Raw genomic sequence first — 19,541 nt, 5'->3', positions numbered from 1 at the left:
GTGAGACACCGTAGTGGAGAGCTCCGGACGTTTCGACCACCTGGGGTTCTTTAACGTGCACCTAAATTTGAGTACACGGGCCTACAACATTTGCACCTCTATCGGAAACGCAGCCGCCACAGAACCTCTATCGGAAATGCAGCCGCCGCAGCCGGCATTCGATCCCGCGACCTGCAAGTCAACAGCCGTACAGCCATCTCGCATCTTTTCGTTATAAAGAAGTACCACCATCCAGCAGACATTCCGAGGACTAAACGAGAGGTGGCTACCTACTACTACTATGCCTACTACTACTACTACTGAATACATCGCAGACGCATGACCCAAAACATAAGTAGCTTCGCACCTAAAAGAAAATCACCGACCAAGCACTCAGTACAAATGGTAAACTAGCGAAAGTTTAAACGTGTACATGTAGCTCTGGTGTTTAGGGTTAAATCCCGCGACTCCGTGGACCGAATAGTCACGTGATTAATTTTATCCTAGATGGTTCACTAGATGAACGGACACACGGATGGACGTATGGATCGGTGAACGCACGAACGGGCGAATGGACGGACGGAAGCAAGAACGAACGGACGAGCAGAAACTTGGACGGACTGACGGACGCTTTGCCTCACTCATCACTATTCAGTCCGTGAATATGCTGTGATTTTTTAAATTTTTGTTTTGTACAAAATAACTGTCGCCGGCACGGTTAATCGTATTCTTTTGTTGATGTTTTTCTAGCTTACGCCGTAGCAATTAATAGCCTGCACTTTGTTTTTTCTGGCTAATCAGGGGCAGGCAGCGCTTCAGCACTACTTTTCTAAATGCTTATATTCAACACTAATATTACCTGCCGTGGGTGCTAAGCACGTATAGGGTGTCGCACTGTCTAAGCTAGAGGGCAGAGGTTCAAACCCAGCTACGGCGGCCACATTTCGATGGGGTGAAATATTTGTGTGCCTACAAATTTAGGTGCACGGTAATGAATCCCAGGTGGTCAGGATTGATGTGGCTTCCTCAACCACACTACGCGTCATAATCATATCGTGTGTTTGGCACGTAAAAAACAGCAGCAATTATTATTAACGCTGCTGTACTACAAAACAATGTCTTCTGAAGAAGTGCATGCACTTCGTTAACAATTAGTAATACGTCCTAATCTTCATAATCTCTATAGTAAAGCATACACGCTAAACTTTGCGTTAGCCACGGTCACCCGCAATTGCCGTTGCTATAGTGGGAATCGGCAAAATGATAGCGTACAAGGCATGTGCAGAGGTCATAAGCGCTTGTACAAAGTTTTGCATTCGCAATTCTAAATTATACTTCACAATTCATTAAGATAATTCCTAAATTAAAGCAGTGGAGCCCTTTTTTGTATACGCTCAGTGGAACTTCCGATTGTCATCACATGCGGGAGATTCACATCTTGTCAGCATAACGTCACAAGTGTGACGCTACAGCTGACGTATAATGCCACACTCGTGCCCTTCTAATAACGTCACACTCCTGATGTTACTATAAGAATACGCCAATGTCGAACTCTGGTTTTGGCAGTAGTGAGAACCACGACAAAACGATGGCAAAATAGTGAAAACCCCGGAGCAGAAATGCGTAGGTTATTGGCGCCACCAGGCCTGTAAAATGGTTCAACGTGGCGGACTGCCGAATGTTGCCACGAGCACACTTGATGGCGATCTGACACAGTACCGTGCCATAATCTTGCTCCCCGACCACGAGGGTATTTCGGGTAGTAAGCTGGCGCGCAGTTTCGCCCATCATTTGAGCAACCGAGAGCAGAACGACGGCGAAAACTAATACGAGCCTCACACTCCACGCAATATCATCAACGTAAGGCAAGACAGCGGTATGGCCCACCACACAAATTACTCGAAGTCGATGAATCTCACCGCCTCAGACAAATTCATGCGAACACCTGTCCAGATTTGGAAAGGTGGCATCACGTAAACGCCAATGCATATGTAAACCAAAGTCCGTGGTGCGAGTCGAGTCTGACGTGGCAGCATATCCCATGGGAACGTCTAAGCAAATGAATGGAGGCACAGTTGCCTATGATACTTACGGTGCAAGATAGGCCCTGGGAGGCAGTCCTTTTCAAAACTTAACCGGGTGAGCAGCGGTGGCCTCTGAAGCCCTGAAATGGGGAAACCACCGCTGAAATCTGCCCCTCCTACTTTTTAATTTCATTTTTGTAGATTTGTTTTTATTAATAAATGTTTCTAATTATCATAATCAGTGGTACGGACACCACCGACGCTGTCATTACAACTATACTTGTGTAACGCCAATCAGAGTATCTTCCTTTCGTTCAAGTTTTGGCCGGAGTGTGAAATCACACGTGATGTGTACATTCCGGTCACGTGACCCTTCGGGTATTTGACTGCAACCACTCTTTGTTAATGCAATTTTTATGGTATGGAAAGACGCACCAGCGCAAATGCAACGCTGTCTTGTAGTTATTAGTCTAATGACACAGTTGTCTACGAAATTACGCGAGTCATATTCACCCATAGGCAGATCAATGCACATTAAAATGAATCAAGAGCCATCAAACGTACACTGAAGTAAGTCAAACATAACGCGCATCAATGTGAACTTGAATCAATTTGTATCAGCCCACTCTGTATCTTCATATGTATTGTGATTGTTATTCATCAGATTTTTTGCCCTTGTTTGTTGCCTAATATGTCCCACTCACCCCAATAAAGCTTTCTTTATTGGGGGTTGAATAAATAAAATTAAACTAATTTCATTCCATCTAGTGTCATTCAAGCGAATTATTAGTGCTTCGCAGAGGATAGTTTTTTTTTACTGTGATCTCTGTAACGTTACCGAAAGATGCCCGACAGCTTTGCCTATTGTTAGAATAGCGCTGCTTTCTTTACCTCAACTCCGCTATGAGCGAATGAGCAGGATGTGATGCTCCGGTCCTTGACACCATATAAAACAATCGAATCGGGCCAATGTTAGACGCTGAAGGTAGCCAGACGTTAGATCGCGCGTAGTCTGTGTTTTGTTAGACAACTAGACGATCATGTCCATCTGCACGCGTCCGCAAGTTAGGACTCTATTTCTAATATGTGTCATGGCCTTCACCAGTTTTTCTGGATGTCATAGTCACAGGTAACTCATGCTTTTCTATTATATTAGACTAATCATATAGGGCGTTATATTCGCCAGTTTCTGGTCGTGTGCTTAGTTATTATATCTCGTGAAAATATGCTACGCAGTGTATGTAGGAAACACTGCTGCTGTATTTTAACGTGCAAGCTTTGTGAGAAAGGTATTTACCCCTTACATCGTTCTTCCATAAACTCATTGATAGGTTAGTTGTGAATTTTTTACATCAAGTGTAAATGTCACCTTCTCATAGACTGTCCACATCATGACACGCCGAGACGCCGTCTCAAATCGGAACTGTTGGCATTAAACCGCAGACCATTTAGCATGAAGAAAATTCTGGGCCCGTGGCCAACAGGAGTTTTACAGTCACACGTTTCAAAAGCATTAACATGTTTTTTACAAGACAGCGGAATTGTTGACAAGTACTAAGAAATAACGAGCTTTCATTTGTATAACACAAGAACTTATTATGTGCGCTGTTATGTGACACCCATCATGTGTGCGTAGTGAAGTGAATGACATGTCGACTATTATGTAAACACGAGCGAATACATCTCCATAAGAACCAACGTGTGCTCTGCTGTTTTGTGCTGGTTGGACCGAGTATTAACGAGGGACATTATCAGAGACTTCATTCGTTTACTTTCGAACATTTCCTTATCAATATGTTGTGATATGTGCGTATGTGTCTTTGCATACCTGTGCCCGAGTGTTCTATTTTCCATGCACTGCTTTGTATGTTTTACTTCAAGATACGTGTTCAAGTTTCACTCAAGAGCTAAGAAGTAGACGTCGCCATAATTGTGGGCCAACATCTCCTTTTATATCATATCAATAAAAAATCATAACTAGCTATACGTTCATAAGAACCACTGAAAGATAAGTGTTTTTTTTGCGTGTATAATGAGGCGTTTTAGAGTTGCACTCTTTTATAAAACAGGAGAGCGGTCACGACACGTCAAGTGGTAATGGCGGAACCAGCCTGAGTCCCCAGCCAACCAAACGTCGTCTTCTTCACCGACTGAGTCATACCCCCTGCCCTTCTGAGTAGCATTCATCTTCTTCACTACATTTTCCTCCCCTCCGGAAAAGAGCCATCCTGGCGACTCATGGGCAGGAGACAATAGAGGGATCGTAATACGGTTTTAGGCGGTCTATGTGGACGGTCTCACGTCCACGGCGTCGTTGATCATGGGGCTGTTCAAGCGGCTCAACGATGTAATTGACGGGTGATGTTTGTCTAACCACACGGTAAGGTCCGTCATACTTGTACATCAGTTTCGTTGAGAGACCAGGGCTTGTTGAAGGGATGCGAAGCCAGACAAGTTCATCCGATGCATAAGAAGCCGGAGGCGTCGGGCTATCGCGGTGGTGTTTCTGGCGTTGCTGTTCAGCACTTGTGAAGGAGCGGGCAAGCTGACGACACTCTTCCGCGTATTTAGCAGCTTGTGACATCGTCGTCGAGTCAGCAACATCCGGGTGGTAAGGAAGGATGGTGTCTAGCGTGCAAGAGGGCTCGCGACCATAAAGGAGGAAATATGGCGAGAAACCAGTGATTGTCTGGACAGCAGTATTATGCGCATAGGTTACAAAAGGGAGAATACTGTCCCAATTGGTGTGATCGGTTGCGACGTACATCGACAACATATCTCCTAATGTACGGTTGAATCTTTCTGTAATGCCATTTGTTTGAGGATGATACGCGGTGGTGGTGCGATGAATGACTTGGCATTCCTTGAGAAGCGATTCCACAGCGTCCGACAAAAACACACGCCCTCGGTCACTCAGGAGTTCACGTGGTGCACCGTGACGTAAAATGATCTGATGCAGTATGAAACGACCGACGTCGCTGGCTGACGCAGAAGAGAGTGGTGAAGTTTCTGCGTAGCGCGTAAGGTGATCGATAGCGACGATTACCCAGCGATTTCCAGCCGGTGTAATCGGAAGAGGTCCATGCAGATCAATACCAACACGGTCAAACGGTCGGGCAGGACAAGGTAAGGGTTGTAGTGGAGCTGGAGAAGTTGGAGTGGGATTCTTCCGGCGTTGACAAGCGAGACAGGAACGTACGTAGCGACGGACGAAGCGATACATTCCACGCCAGTAGTAGCGGTGGGACAGGCGGGTGTAGGTTTTTAACACTCCAGCATGGGCGCATTGTGGGTCGGCGTGAAAGGAGGCGCATATGTCTGAGCGGAGACTTCTGGGAATGACTAGAAGCCATTGGCGTCCTTCGGAGAGATAATTACGTCTGTATAGCAAACCATCTCTGATAAGGAAGTGCTGTATTTGACGGCGCATACCTCTAGGGATATTTTGCGAGGGAGTTCGATTCAACAAGTTGATAAGTGAAGCGATCCAAGGATCTTTTCGTTGCTCCTGTCGCATGTCACTGACACTAAGTGCAGATACGTCGGGGGCAGGCGAAGACGGCGGCTTGTCACTACATCGTAGAGGTGATCGGGACAACGCGTCTGCGTCGGAATGTTTTCGGCCAGATCGGTAAACGACGTGGATGTCGTACTCTTGTAGCCGAAGCGCCCAACGGGCAAGCCGGCTGGTGGGATCTTTTAACGAGGAGAGCCAACATAATGCATGATGATCTGTAACCACGCTGAATGGGCACCCGTAAAGATATGGTCGAAACTTGCCTATGGCCTATATGATGGCTAGACACTCTTTTTCGGTGACTGAATAGTTGGCTTCTGCTTTTGTGAGTGCATGGCTGGCGTAAGAGACGACGTACTCATCAAATCCAGGTTTACGCTGGGTGAGCACAGCACCGAGGCCAACTCCGCTAGCATCCGTGTGTATTTCCGTCGGGGCAAGAGGATCAAAATGTCGCAGTATAGGAGGTGACGTAAAAAGGTGGCGGAGTGTGGCAAATGCATCGTCACAAGCTGACGACCAACTAGAAAGGTCTTTGTTGCCGGCAAGAAGGTCAGTCAAGGGCGATATGATGGAGGCGAAGTTGCGAATAAAACGACGAAAATATGAACATAAACCGAGGAAGCTGCGAAGTTCTTTTAAGGTCTTCGGCTTGGGAAATTCGGCGACGGCACGGAGTTTCGTCGGATCCGGAAGAATGCCATCTCTAGATACAACATGGCCCAAAACTAGGAGTTGTCGAGCGCCGAAGCAGCACTTCTTCAAGTTGAGCTGTAGACCGGCGGCGGTGAGGCAAGTAAGCACTGTCTGGAGCCGTTGAAGATGCGTTGAAAAGTCGCTTGAAAATATTACAACATCGTCTAAATAGCACAGACATGTCTGCCATTTCAGGCCACGGAGGATGTTGTCGATCATGCGCTCAAAAGTGGCAGGCGCATTGCAGAGCCCAAATGGCATGACGTTAAATTCATATAAGCCATCAGGGGTAACAAAAGCCGTCTTGGGGCGATCAGCCTCAGCCATGGGAACCTGCCAATAACCTGAACGCAGATCTAGTGACGAGAAGAACTCCGCGCCTTGTAAGCAGTCAAGGGCATCGTCTATGCGAGGTAGCGGGTAAACATCTTTGCGCGTGATCTTATTCAACCGGCGGTAGTCGACGCAGAATCTTATTGAGCCATCCTTTTTCTTGACTAGAACAACTGGGGAGGCCCACGGGCTGTTAGAGGGCTCAATAACACCTCGCTTCAACATGTCGTCAACTTGTTCCGCGATTATGCGACGCTCAGATGCCGATACCCGATACGGACGCTGACGTAAAGGAGCGTGAAGGCCAGTGTCGATTTCGTGAGATACAGTGGAAGCACGGCCCAAAGTCAGTTGCTGGTGGTCGAAGCTGGCACGGAAGCGCTCGAGGAGGGCGATGATGTCGGTGCGCTGCTGGGCCGTAAGGTTGGGGTCGATGCAGCGCGAAATTGCGTCGGTGAATGATGGGGAAGAGGATGACGCGCAGCAATCAACAGCATCAATAGGTAGCGTAGTCGAGTGGTCAGGAACTACACGTGCACTCGAGGGATCAATGTCATCGGCAAAGCCCAGGCACTCTCCGCACAGTAACTTGGAAGGCGAGGGAAACGGATTTGATACATAAATTGCACTTGATCCATCGTGAATATTCAGAACGGCGAAAGGAATCAGGAAGCACTTGCGGCGAACAGCGGTTACAGAAGGCGTAAAAAGAACAGTTGAGCCACTAGAGACGTCACAGGAAAGCGGAACTAGGGCGGACGAGAACGGGGGTATCGAAGTGTCGGCGGCAACGAAAACTTTTGCAGGTGAAAGGGACGAGTCGAGTGAAGCAGCGTCGCATAACGGCGCGAACTCCACTTCCGCGCGAGCACAGTCGATGACGGCATGATGAGTGCAGAGAAAGTCCCAGCCTAATATAATGTCATGGGAACACTGCGGGAGCACTACGAACTCGACGACATATATATTGTCAGCAATAACGACACGTGCTGTGCATGCAGCAAAAGGGCGAATTTGTTGCTCGCTCGCAGTGCTTAAAACGAAGTCGTGTAGAGGCATTGTGACTTTTTTTAGTCGACGGCAAAGTTTTTCAGTCATTACAGACACTGCGGCGCCAGTATCGACCAATGCAAAAACAGGTATACCTTCAACGGAGACAGCAACGACGTTGGACGGCGAAAAACAAGGTCTTGTGGAGTTCGAAAGATCCGCAGTTCTTGCCCCCGGAACCGCGGCTCCTAGTTTTCCTCAGGGACAGGGCGAGGTCGACGGAGCATAGGGGAAAGAGAACGGCGTTGAGGTGAAGGCGACCGGTGTCTGTTGAAGTTCCGGCGAGGTGAAAATGTGTCCATGGTGGTAGTCTCGCCATATACAGCCGGCTCCGGTCGTGGGGGTAAATCATAATTGTTGGGCCTGACGTCGTCACGCAGGAAAAACTCACGCCGTCGACAAAATCGTGCCACGTGACCCGCAATTCCACAGGCGAAGCATATGGGGCGGTTGTCTTGAGTGCGCCAAGGGTTCTGAAAGCGTCGAGGTGGTGGTCGGGAGATAGGACGGGCAGCCTGGTACATAGGCTCAGTCGGTACGACAAAGGGACGCGTGGACGTAGGCGTTCGCGACAAAGAAACGTGGCCGTTCGCGACAGGTGGACGTCGGGTTCCGTTCAGTGCTTCGGCATAGGTCAATGGAGCTGCCACAGGTGGTGCGTGAGCTGTTGGTAGCGCCTCGGACACTTGCTCCTGGACTACTCGCTGTATTGATGGCGCTAAAGTAGATGGGGCACTTTCGGAGGTATAAGGCACGAGGGACAACTGGCGTGCGACCTCCTCTCGTACAAATTGCTTGATCTCGAGAAGCAAAGTGATCTATAGAGCTAGCCGACGTTAAAGCGGAGATGGTTGCACATGGCGCGGTAGCACGACGAGTGGTGTCACGCTGTTTCCAGAGCTCATCATAGCTCTGACACAGTTGGATCACTTCCGCTACCGTTTGCGGGCTTTTGGCGACAAGCATCTGAAATGCGTCGTCAGTCACGCCTTTCAAGATGTGTTTGATCTTCTCGGCTTCTGTCATGGCCGAGTTGACACGCCGGCAAAGGTCGACCACATCTTCAATATAACTGGTGTAATGCTCACCATTCTGCTGAGCCCTGGTTCGCAAGCGCTGTTCGGCCCGTAGTTTGCGAAGTGCTGGACGGCCAAACAAGTCCGCAAACGCCGTTCGGAAGGCCGACCAGGTGGGGAGGTCTCTCTCGTGATTGCGGTACCACAGACTGGCGACGTCGGTCAAATAAAATTGGACGACAGTGAGCTTGTGTGCATCGTCCCACTTGTTGTGCTTGCTCACCCGGTCGTATTCGTCGAGCCAGTCTTCCGCGTCTTTGTCATCGGTTCCACTGAAGGTAGGTGGATCGCGTTGCCGAAAGGAGCCAAGACAGACAGGAGCTGCAGTAGTTGGAGCCGAGGCGGCCGCCTGCTGATCTTCGTCCGTGGACATCGTAGCAACTGGAGGCAACGTACGGTTTCGCAGTTCCAGGATTAGGCGTTACCCAGCACTCTCCACCAATTATAATGAGGCGTTTTAGAGTTGCACTCTTTTATAAAACAGGAGAGCGGTCACGACACGTCAAGTGGTAATGGCGGAACCAACCTGAGTCCCCAGCCAACCAAACGTCGTCTTCTTCACCGACTGAGTCATACCCCCTGCCCTTCTGAGTAGCATTCATCTTCTTCACTACACGTGAATCAAATGCACTCCGAGTGTCTTTGTAATAGGATATGTGGCAAAAAATATCTAGCGACTAATCAGTAGTGCTTTATAAAATACTTTCATTACTATAGTTGATGACTACTAAAAGAAGGTCATTCCAAAAAGATTTCGGAGGAATAAGATGAAAGTCTACACACCCGTATCTTTGAACAATTTCAGGGAAGCCGTTGGCCCAGTAGTGTACTTAAACGTAGCGACAGGTTACAATTAATAAATTAATTTAAGAAGATCCTCGTCTTTTTTACAGTGACATGTTTGGGCTAGGCGTGCGCAATGCAAGCCTAGAATTATCTCGGAAGATTGACGTTCTCGACGATGTCTTGGAACGGTACGACAAAAGGGCGTGGCCAACGTACGGAACAGGTATATTTTTGCGGTACTGTGAGTGCGTGGCAATAAGTATACCTGTTTGATCATAGAAGAATGCGACTTCATGATGCCTTCTAATTCACTCGCAGGGCAACCAACGAACGTGTCCGTCAACCTCGTCATTTACGAGTTGGGTCCCCTGAATGAGAAAGACATGGTTTGTCGTAGTCATAGTAGGGTGAAAACATGGCGTCTGTGACGTATTTCCTGTTTATAAAAAGCTTATTTACACTATTTACAGAAAACAAAAGTTTTATACCATTCCAGTAATAAGGGCACATACACTTCGGCACTGCTGCCTTATTTAACATGCGAGAATTGTGAGGAAGGGCTTTACCACCTATATCGTCCTTCAATCAACTGATGGGTAGGTTAGTTTGGAGTACTTTATTCTCAGGAACAGTGAATATCAATTACAATCCAACGGAACGTCGCGACGGAACTCAAGATGCACAGAGACACCAACGATTATTACAAAAAAATAAACCCCAGCGCGTGCCTCCAGAACATGCAGGACCTTCGAGACTGGTTCTCGCTAACTGGAAGCAAGCAGTGCTGTGGCACAGCTTTGTACAACGCCTCTTTCTCCAGCAAGCTACTACCCAGGAATTAGGATTATTATTGCCGTACTGGTTACCAAGCAAGTGTGCTTGCAGCACTTACCCAATGAATGTTTAGAGAAGACTCTGAAATGTCACTCCTTTTGCTTTCGCTGTGTCTGTGCCTCGCTTTAAGTGCACACCTGGTGTCTTTTTATGCAAACTAATACCAATATACAGTATGGAATTTGTAAATGGTATAGAGAAATGAAATGATACACCCTGGCAAGACACGCAATGTTTTGATATGCCTAACATTGCAGACTTGTAATGAAGAAAAATTACACAACTATTTATCATTAAAGGTGCGCAGACTAAACGCAGACACTGCACAGTAAAAAAAGAAAAAATCGGGACACACAACGTTGGGCGCCCAATTCCCTAGTATTTTTTTCGTACTTTCTACTGTGTACGTTCATTTAGCGCACTCTTCCAAATGTATCAACACCGAATACCCACACTGTAGCCCTGCTCAACATTCATTTCATGACATTACCTTACTGTGCAGCGAAACTTAATTACCTCCCTGAGAGAAACTGGCTTCTTTACCAAGCGATAACAGAACTTTTTAAGGAGATGCTCGGGTGAAAATATTGCCAACTATTTAGGCCAAGCTAACCCCGCCTGCACAGAAGGTTAGACAGAAGGTTAGGTGGGCAGATGAGATTAAGAAGTTTGCGGGTATAAATTGGCAGCAGCAAGCACAGGACCGGGTTAACTGGCGGAACATGGGAGAGGCCTTTGTCCCGCATTGGACGTAGTCAGGCTGCTGATGATGATGATGATGATGAACCCCGCCTGCAGCAAAATCATCACCACTCCTACTGACGCCATCGGTGAACGGCAGCCATATTTTCTTGAAAATGTCTTTGAAGTTGGATTGTAGGGACGCAAGAAGAAAATATTCAGAAATATTCAGCTAGCGCGTCCTTCCCAAATTTCCTTGTAGAATAGACGTCGGTTATGGTGAATATTTAGGTTCGACATAACCCCTTCAGGCGCAGCGTCCACATTTGTGGACGCCAACTTCACAGCTCAATATCTCGAAATTTACTTTGAATCTCGCGCGCAACCAGTGCTCTCTCTATCACTACATGTTGCTGCAGCGACCCGTGGCGCCATCTGCCGCAGCTGACACAAAATAACTACAAAAACAACTCTCAAAGATGGACGCCTCCACGTTTTACGGCGGCGCACGTAAGTGGCTCTCACTTTTCAAGCCCTTGCTATGTTTCATTCGAGGTGGCATGAAATTATGCACTTGTCAGTAAGAGCTAAGAGATACCTCATGCCAATAAACAAGACTTTTGCAACTAGAAACTATTTATAACGTCAAAAAGGGTGCGTAAAATACCGCGTCCACGATCGTGGACATTGCGCCTTAGTGCTGCCTTTGTTGCAGGGCAGCCATTTCGCACCGTGTGCGCAGATATGATGGTTATGTGTGATTTTTTGTCTCCAGGACTTGAAGATCATGCTTCAAAACGTCAGAAAGTTGATGATGCGACAGCAGAAGAAATCCTCATGAGAATATCAAATGGAGATATCTCAGATGGCGACTTTTCAGATGACGAATTGGAAGCAGAAAATGAAGAAAACATAGTAAGTTTGCTCGAGATTGTGAGACATTATTTTGTGTTCTCGGGAAACATATGGCACCAAACTGTCTAAAGGTACTTTGACCCTAATTTACGCTGTTTGTTTCAGCCTGCCAATGGTCAGGTGACCGCATCCACGACCACAGCTGCACTGCCTGCACGACCAGACGCCACGGTCAGCTCGAACGCACCTGCGGCATCTACGAAGGCTGAGTTCAAATGGGTGAAGAAAGATTTTGCTCCAAGTGATGTTGACTGCCACTACAATCCTGAAGTAGCCTCGACATGCCAGCAGCCACTTGTGTATTTTAGCAAGTATTTCACCGAACAGATATTTGAAGACCTTGCTGAATTCACAAACAGGTATGTCCTGCAAAGAGACGGTGCCGTATTAGCCACTACAAAAGAAGAGATCAAAATATTTTTTGGAATGCTCATGCTGATGGGTGTTCTGAAATACCCACGCGTCAGAATGTATTGGCAAACTGCAACGAGGATTCCCGCAATAGCCGATTCGATGGGCGTGAAGCGATTCTTCAAAATCAGAGGCGCTCTCCACATAAGCGACGCTAATGAAGAACGGGACCCGAACAGCCAAGACAAATTTTGGAAAGTTAGGCCGTTGCTAGAAGCTGTCAGAAGCCGCTGCTTACAGCTTGTTCCCTTGGAACAGAATAGCATCGATGAACAGATGGTGCCGTTCACAGGACGCATTGCTGCAAAGCAATTTGTGAAAGGAAAACCGAACCCAGAAGGCGTGAAGGTTTTTGTACGCTGCAGTTTTGACGGTCTTGCACATGACTTTGAGTTTTACCAAGGGAAGGGAACGGGAGTGAGCAAAGAACATGCACATCTTGGCCTTGGTGGCTCCGTCGTAATGCGCCTTGTTGAAAGCCTCCCGAAGGCACAGAACATCAAGTGCTACATGGACAATTATTTTACGTCCGTGAAGCTCTTTCTTGAGTTAAAAAAGATCGGCATTTTGGCTAGTGGCACAATTAGGGGAAACCGCTTGGCAGGATGCGTCATGAAAACAGACAAGGAAATGAAGAAAGAAGGACGGGGAAGCTATGATGAGCGGGTTTCCCAGAACGACGAAGTTGTCCTTGTTCGTTGGCAAGACAACGGGACCGTCAACATGGCTTCTACCCACCTTGGAGTTGGAAATATTGGCACCGTGAGAAGATGGAGCGAATCCCAAAAGGTCCACGTTGACATTGACTGTCCAGAGGTAGTCCTGGACTACAACAAATACATGGGTGGAGTAGACAAACTAGACTTCATCATGTCCCTCTACCCAATGCGGACGCGAACGAAAAAGTGGCCTGTGAGAGTGATTTCCCATTTTGCATCTTTTGCGCTCTCCAACAGTTGGCTTGAATACTTAAGGGATGCCAATAAAGCAGGGCTACTAATAAAAGAGACACTGGACATGATGGCGTTCCAAACAGACGTCGCGAATTGCCTGCTGAACAGCAATAAGCCACAAAAGAAGCGTGGACGTCCGAGCAATGACAACTCCCGAACAGTGAAAAAGAAGGTACCCAATGCTTCACCACTACCAGTCAGCACTGTTCGCTATGATGGGATTAATCATTGGCCGCAGCAAGTAAACATGGCTAACGCACAACGCTGCCGGAGAGAGGAATGCACATCCAAAAGCCGTGTCCGCTGCAGGAAATGCAACATTTTCCTTTGTCTGACATCTCAGAACGACTGTTTTTATTTGTTTCATACCAAATAGACTCTTTCTGATTATTTTTGCGGAAAAGACTTCCTAAGCAGTGTTCCTGCAATGATTATTTGCGAGCCTCCGAAATAAAAGCGTTTGTTTTCTTCTTCTCCACCGTTCATGGGTATTGCAACAAGGAAAGCGAGATGTAAAATATGTATTTACTAGAGCCTATACAACAGGCAGTATGGCGAAAAACCCACGCACAAGCCATGGCGCACCTTCGTCGTCTTCCTTTCCCTGCGTCTTCGTGCGCGCGCTTGGGTAACGGTCACGTGACAATATGACTGCTTTGAGGCGCAATGTCCACATATGTGGACGCCATTGAAAAATTGAACCAATGAATTTTTTTCTGAATTTCTTGTGGATTCCTTCTTTAATAGCGTTATGTATTCATAATCTGAACAAAATTTTTTTTTCGCTACGTCAGATTTAATTCGCGCCTGAAGGGGATATCCTTCATGAAGTGAACACGTCCTTACTTGCACCTTCTTGACAATAGGACTTCAGCGTAGACTTGGATCTGCAAGAGTCTTGGACTGACGAGCGTATGTCACTCTATGAACATGGTGTCAATTATTCCTTCATCACGAACGAGGGCAGCCTCATCGGGAGCATATGGAAGCCGGACATATTTTTCGTGAACGCCAAAGACGCCACAACCCACGACATCACCGTTCCGAACCAGCTGCTGCAGATCTTACCAGATGGCGTCATCCTGTTCAGCATAAGGTATGCACTTGCTTTAATCAGTGTCACGTGCCAGGAAAACATGAAGTCATATTTTGTACCTGTCCAGTAAACACACGCAAACGGCAACAAAAGGAAAGGATTTTGTCTATTAAATTACCGTACAATAGGTAGTTAACTAATGAAGTTAGTAATAATTTTGGTGTTTCAACGTCCCATAACCACCATATCATTATGAAAGAGGTCGTAGTTGAGAGCTCCGAAAATTTCGACCCGTTGTAGTACCTTAATATGCACCTAAATCGAAGTACACGGCCCTCAAGCTTGTTTTGCTTTCATTGAAATAACTAATGAAGTTGTCTTGACTCTTGGCTTGACGTCAAACTGAGGCCGCACTCCCTCATGGATTCCAGGAACCACATCACGTGATTGAACGTAGGAAGGAAGGAGACTGACTGATGTGCCAGCAAGAACATCTAGCTTTTAGCCTAATTCGAAACTGTCAACTGAACAATGAAACAAAAATTGTTTTGCACTAGGAGGCGGCAGCATAAAGCATATGAAAAAAAGTTAGGCAACTGCATCCAAATTATCCTGTCTTAAGTTCGCTTCTAACCTCGAAAGGATATGATTATTTGCTGTTTAATCTGACCTGAGTCACCACGGAGGCTTTTGAGCTTAACTTATGCTAATAATGCCCAACTACTCGGCTACATTGGATAGGAAGTCCGTGATGCGAATTCTCCATTGCACGGACACAGTCGGTATTCGAAGCTTCCGGTGTTATGCTGGGACGGCCTTGAACTCTCCCGTAGTAGAGTACCTGATACTCTAAATCGTTACCTACTCTTTCTAAACACAAAAGCTTTACTAAAAACTTCTTTGTGTTCTTATCCATGAGGCTGTTTTATGCTCTCACATAGTAGAGTACCAAGCGCTCTAAATCGTTAACCGCTTTTTCTACACACACTTGCACAGCGCCCTGCTCTTCTCAGCGTAGCTTTATCATTGGGCCCACGGGACGGCTTCTGCTCTCCCATAGTAGAGTAACTAGAACTCTAAATTGTTACCCACTTTTCCTACACCCACACACACTCACCGAATGCCAACAGCTCATGCCCTTAGTAAGATGGCTGCCACAGCCACCATCTTACGGTAGGCACGGCTTCACTCGTGGGCGAGAATTTCCACTCCTACTATTTCTTTTTTAAAATCTCCTTGGTGGGGACAAACGGAACTATTGCACCTACTGCAGCACTGATGCCCTCGTGCTTCACGGAAAATGTGGGATCAGTTTTTCTCTTCGCAGAGAAACATTCATTCGCAGAAACAATTTTTTTTTTTTCGTTGCGACATGGCAGGCTAAGTTGGCATGCTTTGCAACAATTTCGCACCTGAACGCACGACACGCTGCCCTCATGCAATCGAACCTGAGCTCAGCCATCCATTTTCTGAATAAGCCATCCCTAAACCTATCCCATCTGAACTTTTGAGTGGAGCTTTGTTTAATTCGTCCTGTTTTTCCCATGATTTTTGTCCCCGTTCCTCATTACCAATGCAAAACAACAGCCACATGCAGCGATTCAGTGGTCTGCAGAACTGTTTAGCCAAAAAAAAATTTAAGAACATGCAACAGAAACAGCAAAAGGCGCCCAAACACAACCCGTATTGAATTTTCAAATAATCGAGCTAGAAATTTCCATTAGCAGGTAGGCCACAATTTTGCAGTTAAACTACCTAATACAAAAAGCTGAATCTAACAAAGAAAAAGCTAAGTTGGCCACACTGATCCAAAGAAAGACTATCGTATTTAAAAAGAAAACTTACGTAGGCCGTCTATTTGCTCTGCAGAATTACCCTTCGGCTGTCGTGCCTAATGGACTTCCAGCTATTCCCGCTGGACAGGCAAATCTGCGATATCGTCTTCCGTCCATGTAAGTTCCTTTATAATACTAAAATACCAACAGAAAATATTTTACATACATTTTGAAACTTTCTACTTGTAGAGAGCACATTTTGACAACACTGTTTATCATACTTACGAAGAATGCATTGCTCATGTCACTCTATCTTGAGACTCTTCTTGCAGATTCTTTTCACCTGGGAATTTTTCACTATTTGTTCCGATGGAATCAACTACGCAGCTATTTATAATTACTCCCAAGGCATTCAGTTATGTTTGACAATTTGAAGACGATGTCAATATCCTTGCCGCGTGAAGGTGACCTTTTAGTTAATCGGGCTGTCTTATCTTATTTTCATTCACGGCTAACTATATCAAATTGCATGCTAATACTCTCATGTGATGATCAGCTGTCATCTAACATTTATTTTTCCCGATCAATCGTTATTATCATTATTGTCTTCAAAGTAGCCATCTTGTGTTTCTTTTTCATTTGTATAAATATAATTTCGTAATCACAGAAATGACGGTAAGAAATCAACTGAATAGGTCAATAGTGCCCCCGAACCGTTGATCTTAGCTTCATTACGCTTAAAACTAGCAGCACCTTCTAATAATATAAGTAACAGTTGTTGGGGTTTGATGTCCCAAAACAGCCATACGATTACGAGAGACGCCACTGTGAAGGGCTTCGGAAATTTTGACCACCTTGGGTTCTTTAACGTGCACTCAAGTCTGAGCAGAAGTGGCCTCAAACTTCTATGAGCCACACTTTGAGCACTATGTGTGAATATAAACATCATGGAAATAAAATATCCAACACGAACCCTGCTGCAAGAGCTCCACGGTAGGCATCATAGGATTAGAGTAGAATATGTGGTACAGTTGCATATATAAGTACTAAGAGCTTGTGATGTTACAATTTCTGAGTAGTATATTCTGCTTCGCAACACCTCACATGTCGCCAAATGACTAATGGCATGACTAAAGCCTTGCACAGTGCTTCCTCATTTCCTCTTTATTTTCTTCTGTGCCTACGCAGATTCTCACACGGACGAAAAGGTGGCAATTTCTTGGCGCAAGACAAACCCAGTCGTGCTGGAGTTCTCCAACGACGCTCCAGAATTTGACGTCATCAATTTCCAGATTCATAACTTCACAAGGTTCCATAGAACGGGTGAGTGACATGTAGCGAGTTTCCTCAAGCAAAGAGGAGAACAAAGAAGAAGAGAATGAAAGAACAGTAAGATCAGCCCCTTCCATTCCTTATGGGTACAACCAACCAACCAATCTCAGACCGGCTGGCTACCCTGTGACGGAAAAGAGGCTGAGGGGAGGAGCAAAATGCGAGAAAAGAACTGTTACACAAAAAAGAACAAGAACAAGGAAAAAATTTCACGCATCTGCACATACATGGTTAGTATCCTATCTAACGAAGTTTATTTATTATATTACCATATAAACAGCATGGCTTTCAGCCTGGTTATACCACTGAGCTTGCGCTTCTAACGATCGCTGATAAAATAAAGAAGGCCATTGACGAAGGCTTCATGGGTGCTGGCGCATTTATAGATTTAACAAAAGCGTTTGACATTGTTATTCACAACATTATTACACATAAACGTGAATTGCATGGTGCAACTAGTCCACCAATTCAATTTATTTCGAGCTATTTATCTATTCGTACTCAAGTTGTTCATAGTTACGGTAAAGTTTCAGCTGCTAAGAAAGTAAATCAGTGCTTTCCTCAGAGATCGATCCTTGGTCCCCTGCTTTTCTAGCTATTTAATTATCGTTTACCAATACATTGGGGTAGTCCTCGACTCGCATATGAAGATCAATTTTCATGCGCAATCACTCATTCACAAGATGACCTTCGAAATACGCGCCATAATCAAAACACGAATATATATTCTGCCACATATTATCCAGTTCCTTTAAAACGCACGTATTCACAGCCATATATCTTATTGCATATCATCCAGGGACCAACATATTTCACCTATCTCAACGCATGCAAAATCAAGCGCTTCGTCTCATGACATACAGCCATTTCTTAACCAATGCTACGCCACTTTACCTAAATATCTATCATCTTCATCAACTCTTTCAGCTGAAGTTACCCATTGTGATGTATAGGCTTTTCAGTGGTATTGCACATATTGATAGCATTATCATGGATAACATTGTAAATAATAACGTTACTAGGTTTTCTGAGCTGGGTAATCATCTTCTGCCTAATATTCACACGAACTACGTCAAGTTCAACACCACGTTTGTGGGAATCAAGCTGTATCACTCATTTTCTTATATCATTAAATCATAAACCACGAAAAACGCATTCAGAAACCAGGTAATGGAATACCTTTTGCAAGAACTGTCTTCATCCCAGCAAATTCATTTTGCTTTGTACATGTTGTATTGCTGTTTTTTTTTTGTATTGTAATTTCTGATTATTTTTTTAGTGTTGCCTTTACCTTTTTTGTCTGTTAAAAATATGCGTATTTTGCTCTTGTATTAATTGGCGCACTGTTTATTTTCTTTTCACCAAAGATGCATACAGTAACCACCTAATTACGTATATTCTTTCCCGTTCTCATTTTGTATGGCACCCCCCCCCCCCCCGACCGTTTATAACTTTGAGGCTCCTTGAGTACTACCAATCTAGGTCTTTCCTCAGCTAATCGCACCAATCTTTTTGTACACACTTTTTTGAAAACAAATATTGTCGATGTGGAATAAACTTGTTCAATAAACTTGTTGAAGTGAATCATGATTAGTGGGCGAAGCTATTTGTATCGAATGGGGGTTGTGGCGGCAAACATTTATTGAAATAGAGAGGTTGCAAGGAAAACCAGCACCTATAGCTTCCTTCCAATAAAAGCTGGAGTCCTTGTACAGGGACCCCATTGGTCGTGGCCTGTGTCCTGGCAAGTCGGAGCATGGCTTGTTGGGCCGAAAGGTACTGGTAGCCGAGCAGGGCCGGTTACCAGCCCTCTCTGGTTGAATTGGGGTTCGGCGATAAAGGTGAATTGCGCGGGCATGCCAATACCTATGCGGTAGGCGTCAGCCATTTCCACCCAGTACTGGCAGATGCCGTAAAAGGAAGAGTCAGGATGCTTAAGCACTGCCGGGCACAGTAGCATATTCGTGACAGGCGGAAAAGAATAATCTCGTCCGCTTTCGTGAGTCCTTTGCAGGGTGCAGGAAGGCAGCGGTGAGAGTCCCGATAATTGGTAATTATCTCTTTAAATGTAAGGACAGGAACATTCTTTTTTGGGTCACGGGCAGATGCTCGGGAAATGAGAGCACGGGCAGCACCGTGCGCC

General features: G+C 45.7%; 1 protein-coding gene across 1 annotated transcript; it reads left to right on the top strand.

Moving 5' to 3' along the window:
* The first annotated feature begins 13,837 nt into the window (after positions 1-13,837).
* On the top strand, positions 13,838-17,546 carry LOC142786795 (gamma-aminobutyric acid receptor subunit rho-2-like). The gene is made up of 3 exons (XM_075884443.1): positions 13,838-14,351; positions 16,161-16,243; positions 17,255-17,546. The coding sequence occupies exons 1-3, from the start codon at positions 14,170-14,172 to the stop codon at positions 17,395-17,397; spliced, it is 408 nt and encodes a 135-aa protein (XP_075740558.1). The 5' UTR covers positions 13,838-14,169; the 3' UTR covers positions 17,398-17,546.
* Positions 17,547-19,541: the final 1,995 nt, after the last annotated feature.

The sequence above is a fragment of the Rhipicephalus microplus genome, unplaced genomic scaffold (assembly GCF_043290135.1).
Source record: "Rhipicephalus microplus isolate Deutch F79 unplaced genomic scaffold, USDA_Rmic scaffold_32, whole genome shotgun sequence".
Classification (NCBI taxonomy): Eukaryota; Metazoa; Arthropoda; class Arachnida; order Ixodida; family Ixodidae; genus Rhipicephalus; species Rhipicephalus microplus.
Note: the sequence above shows the minus strand (reverse complement) of the source record. Positions and strands in the feature narration are given on the sequence as shown.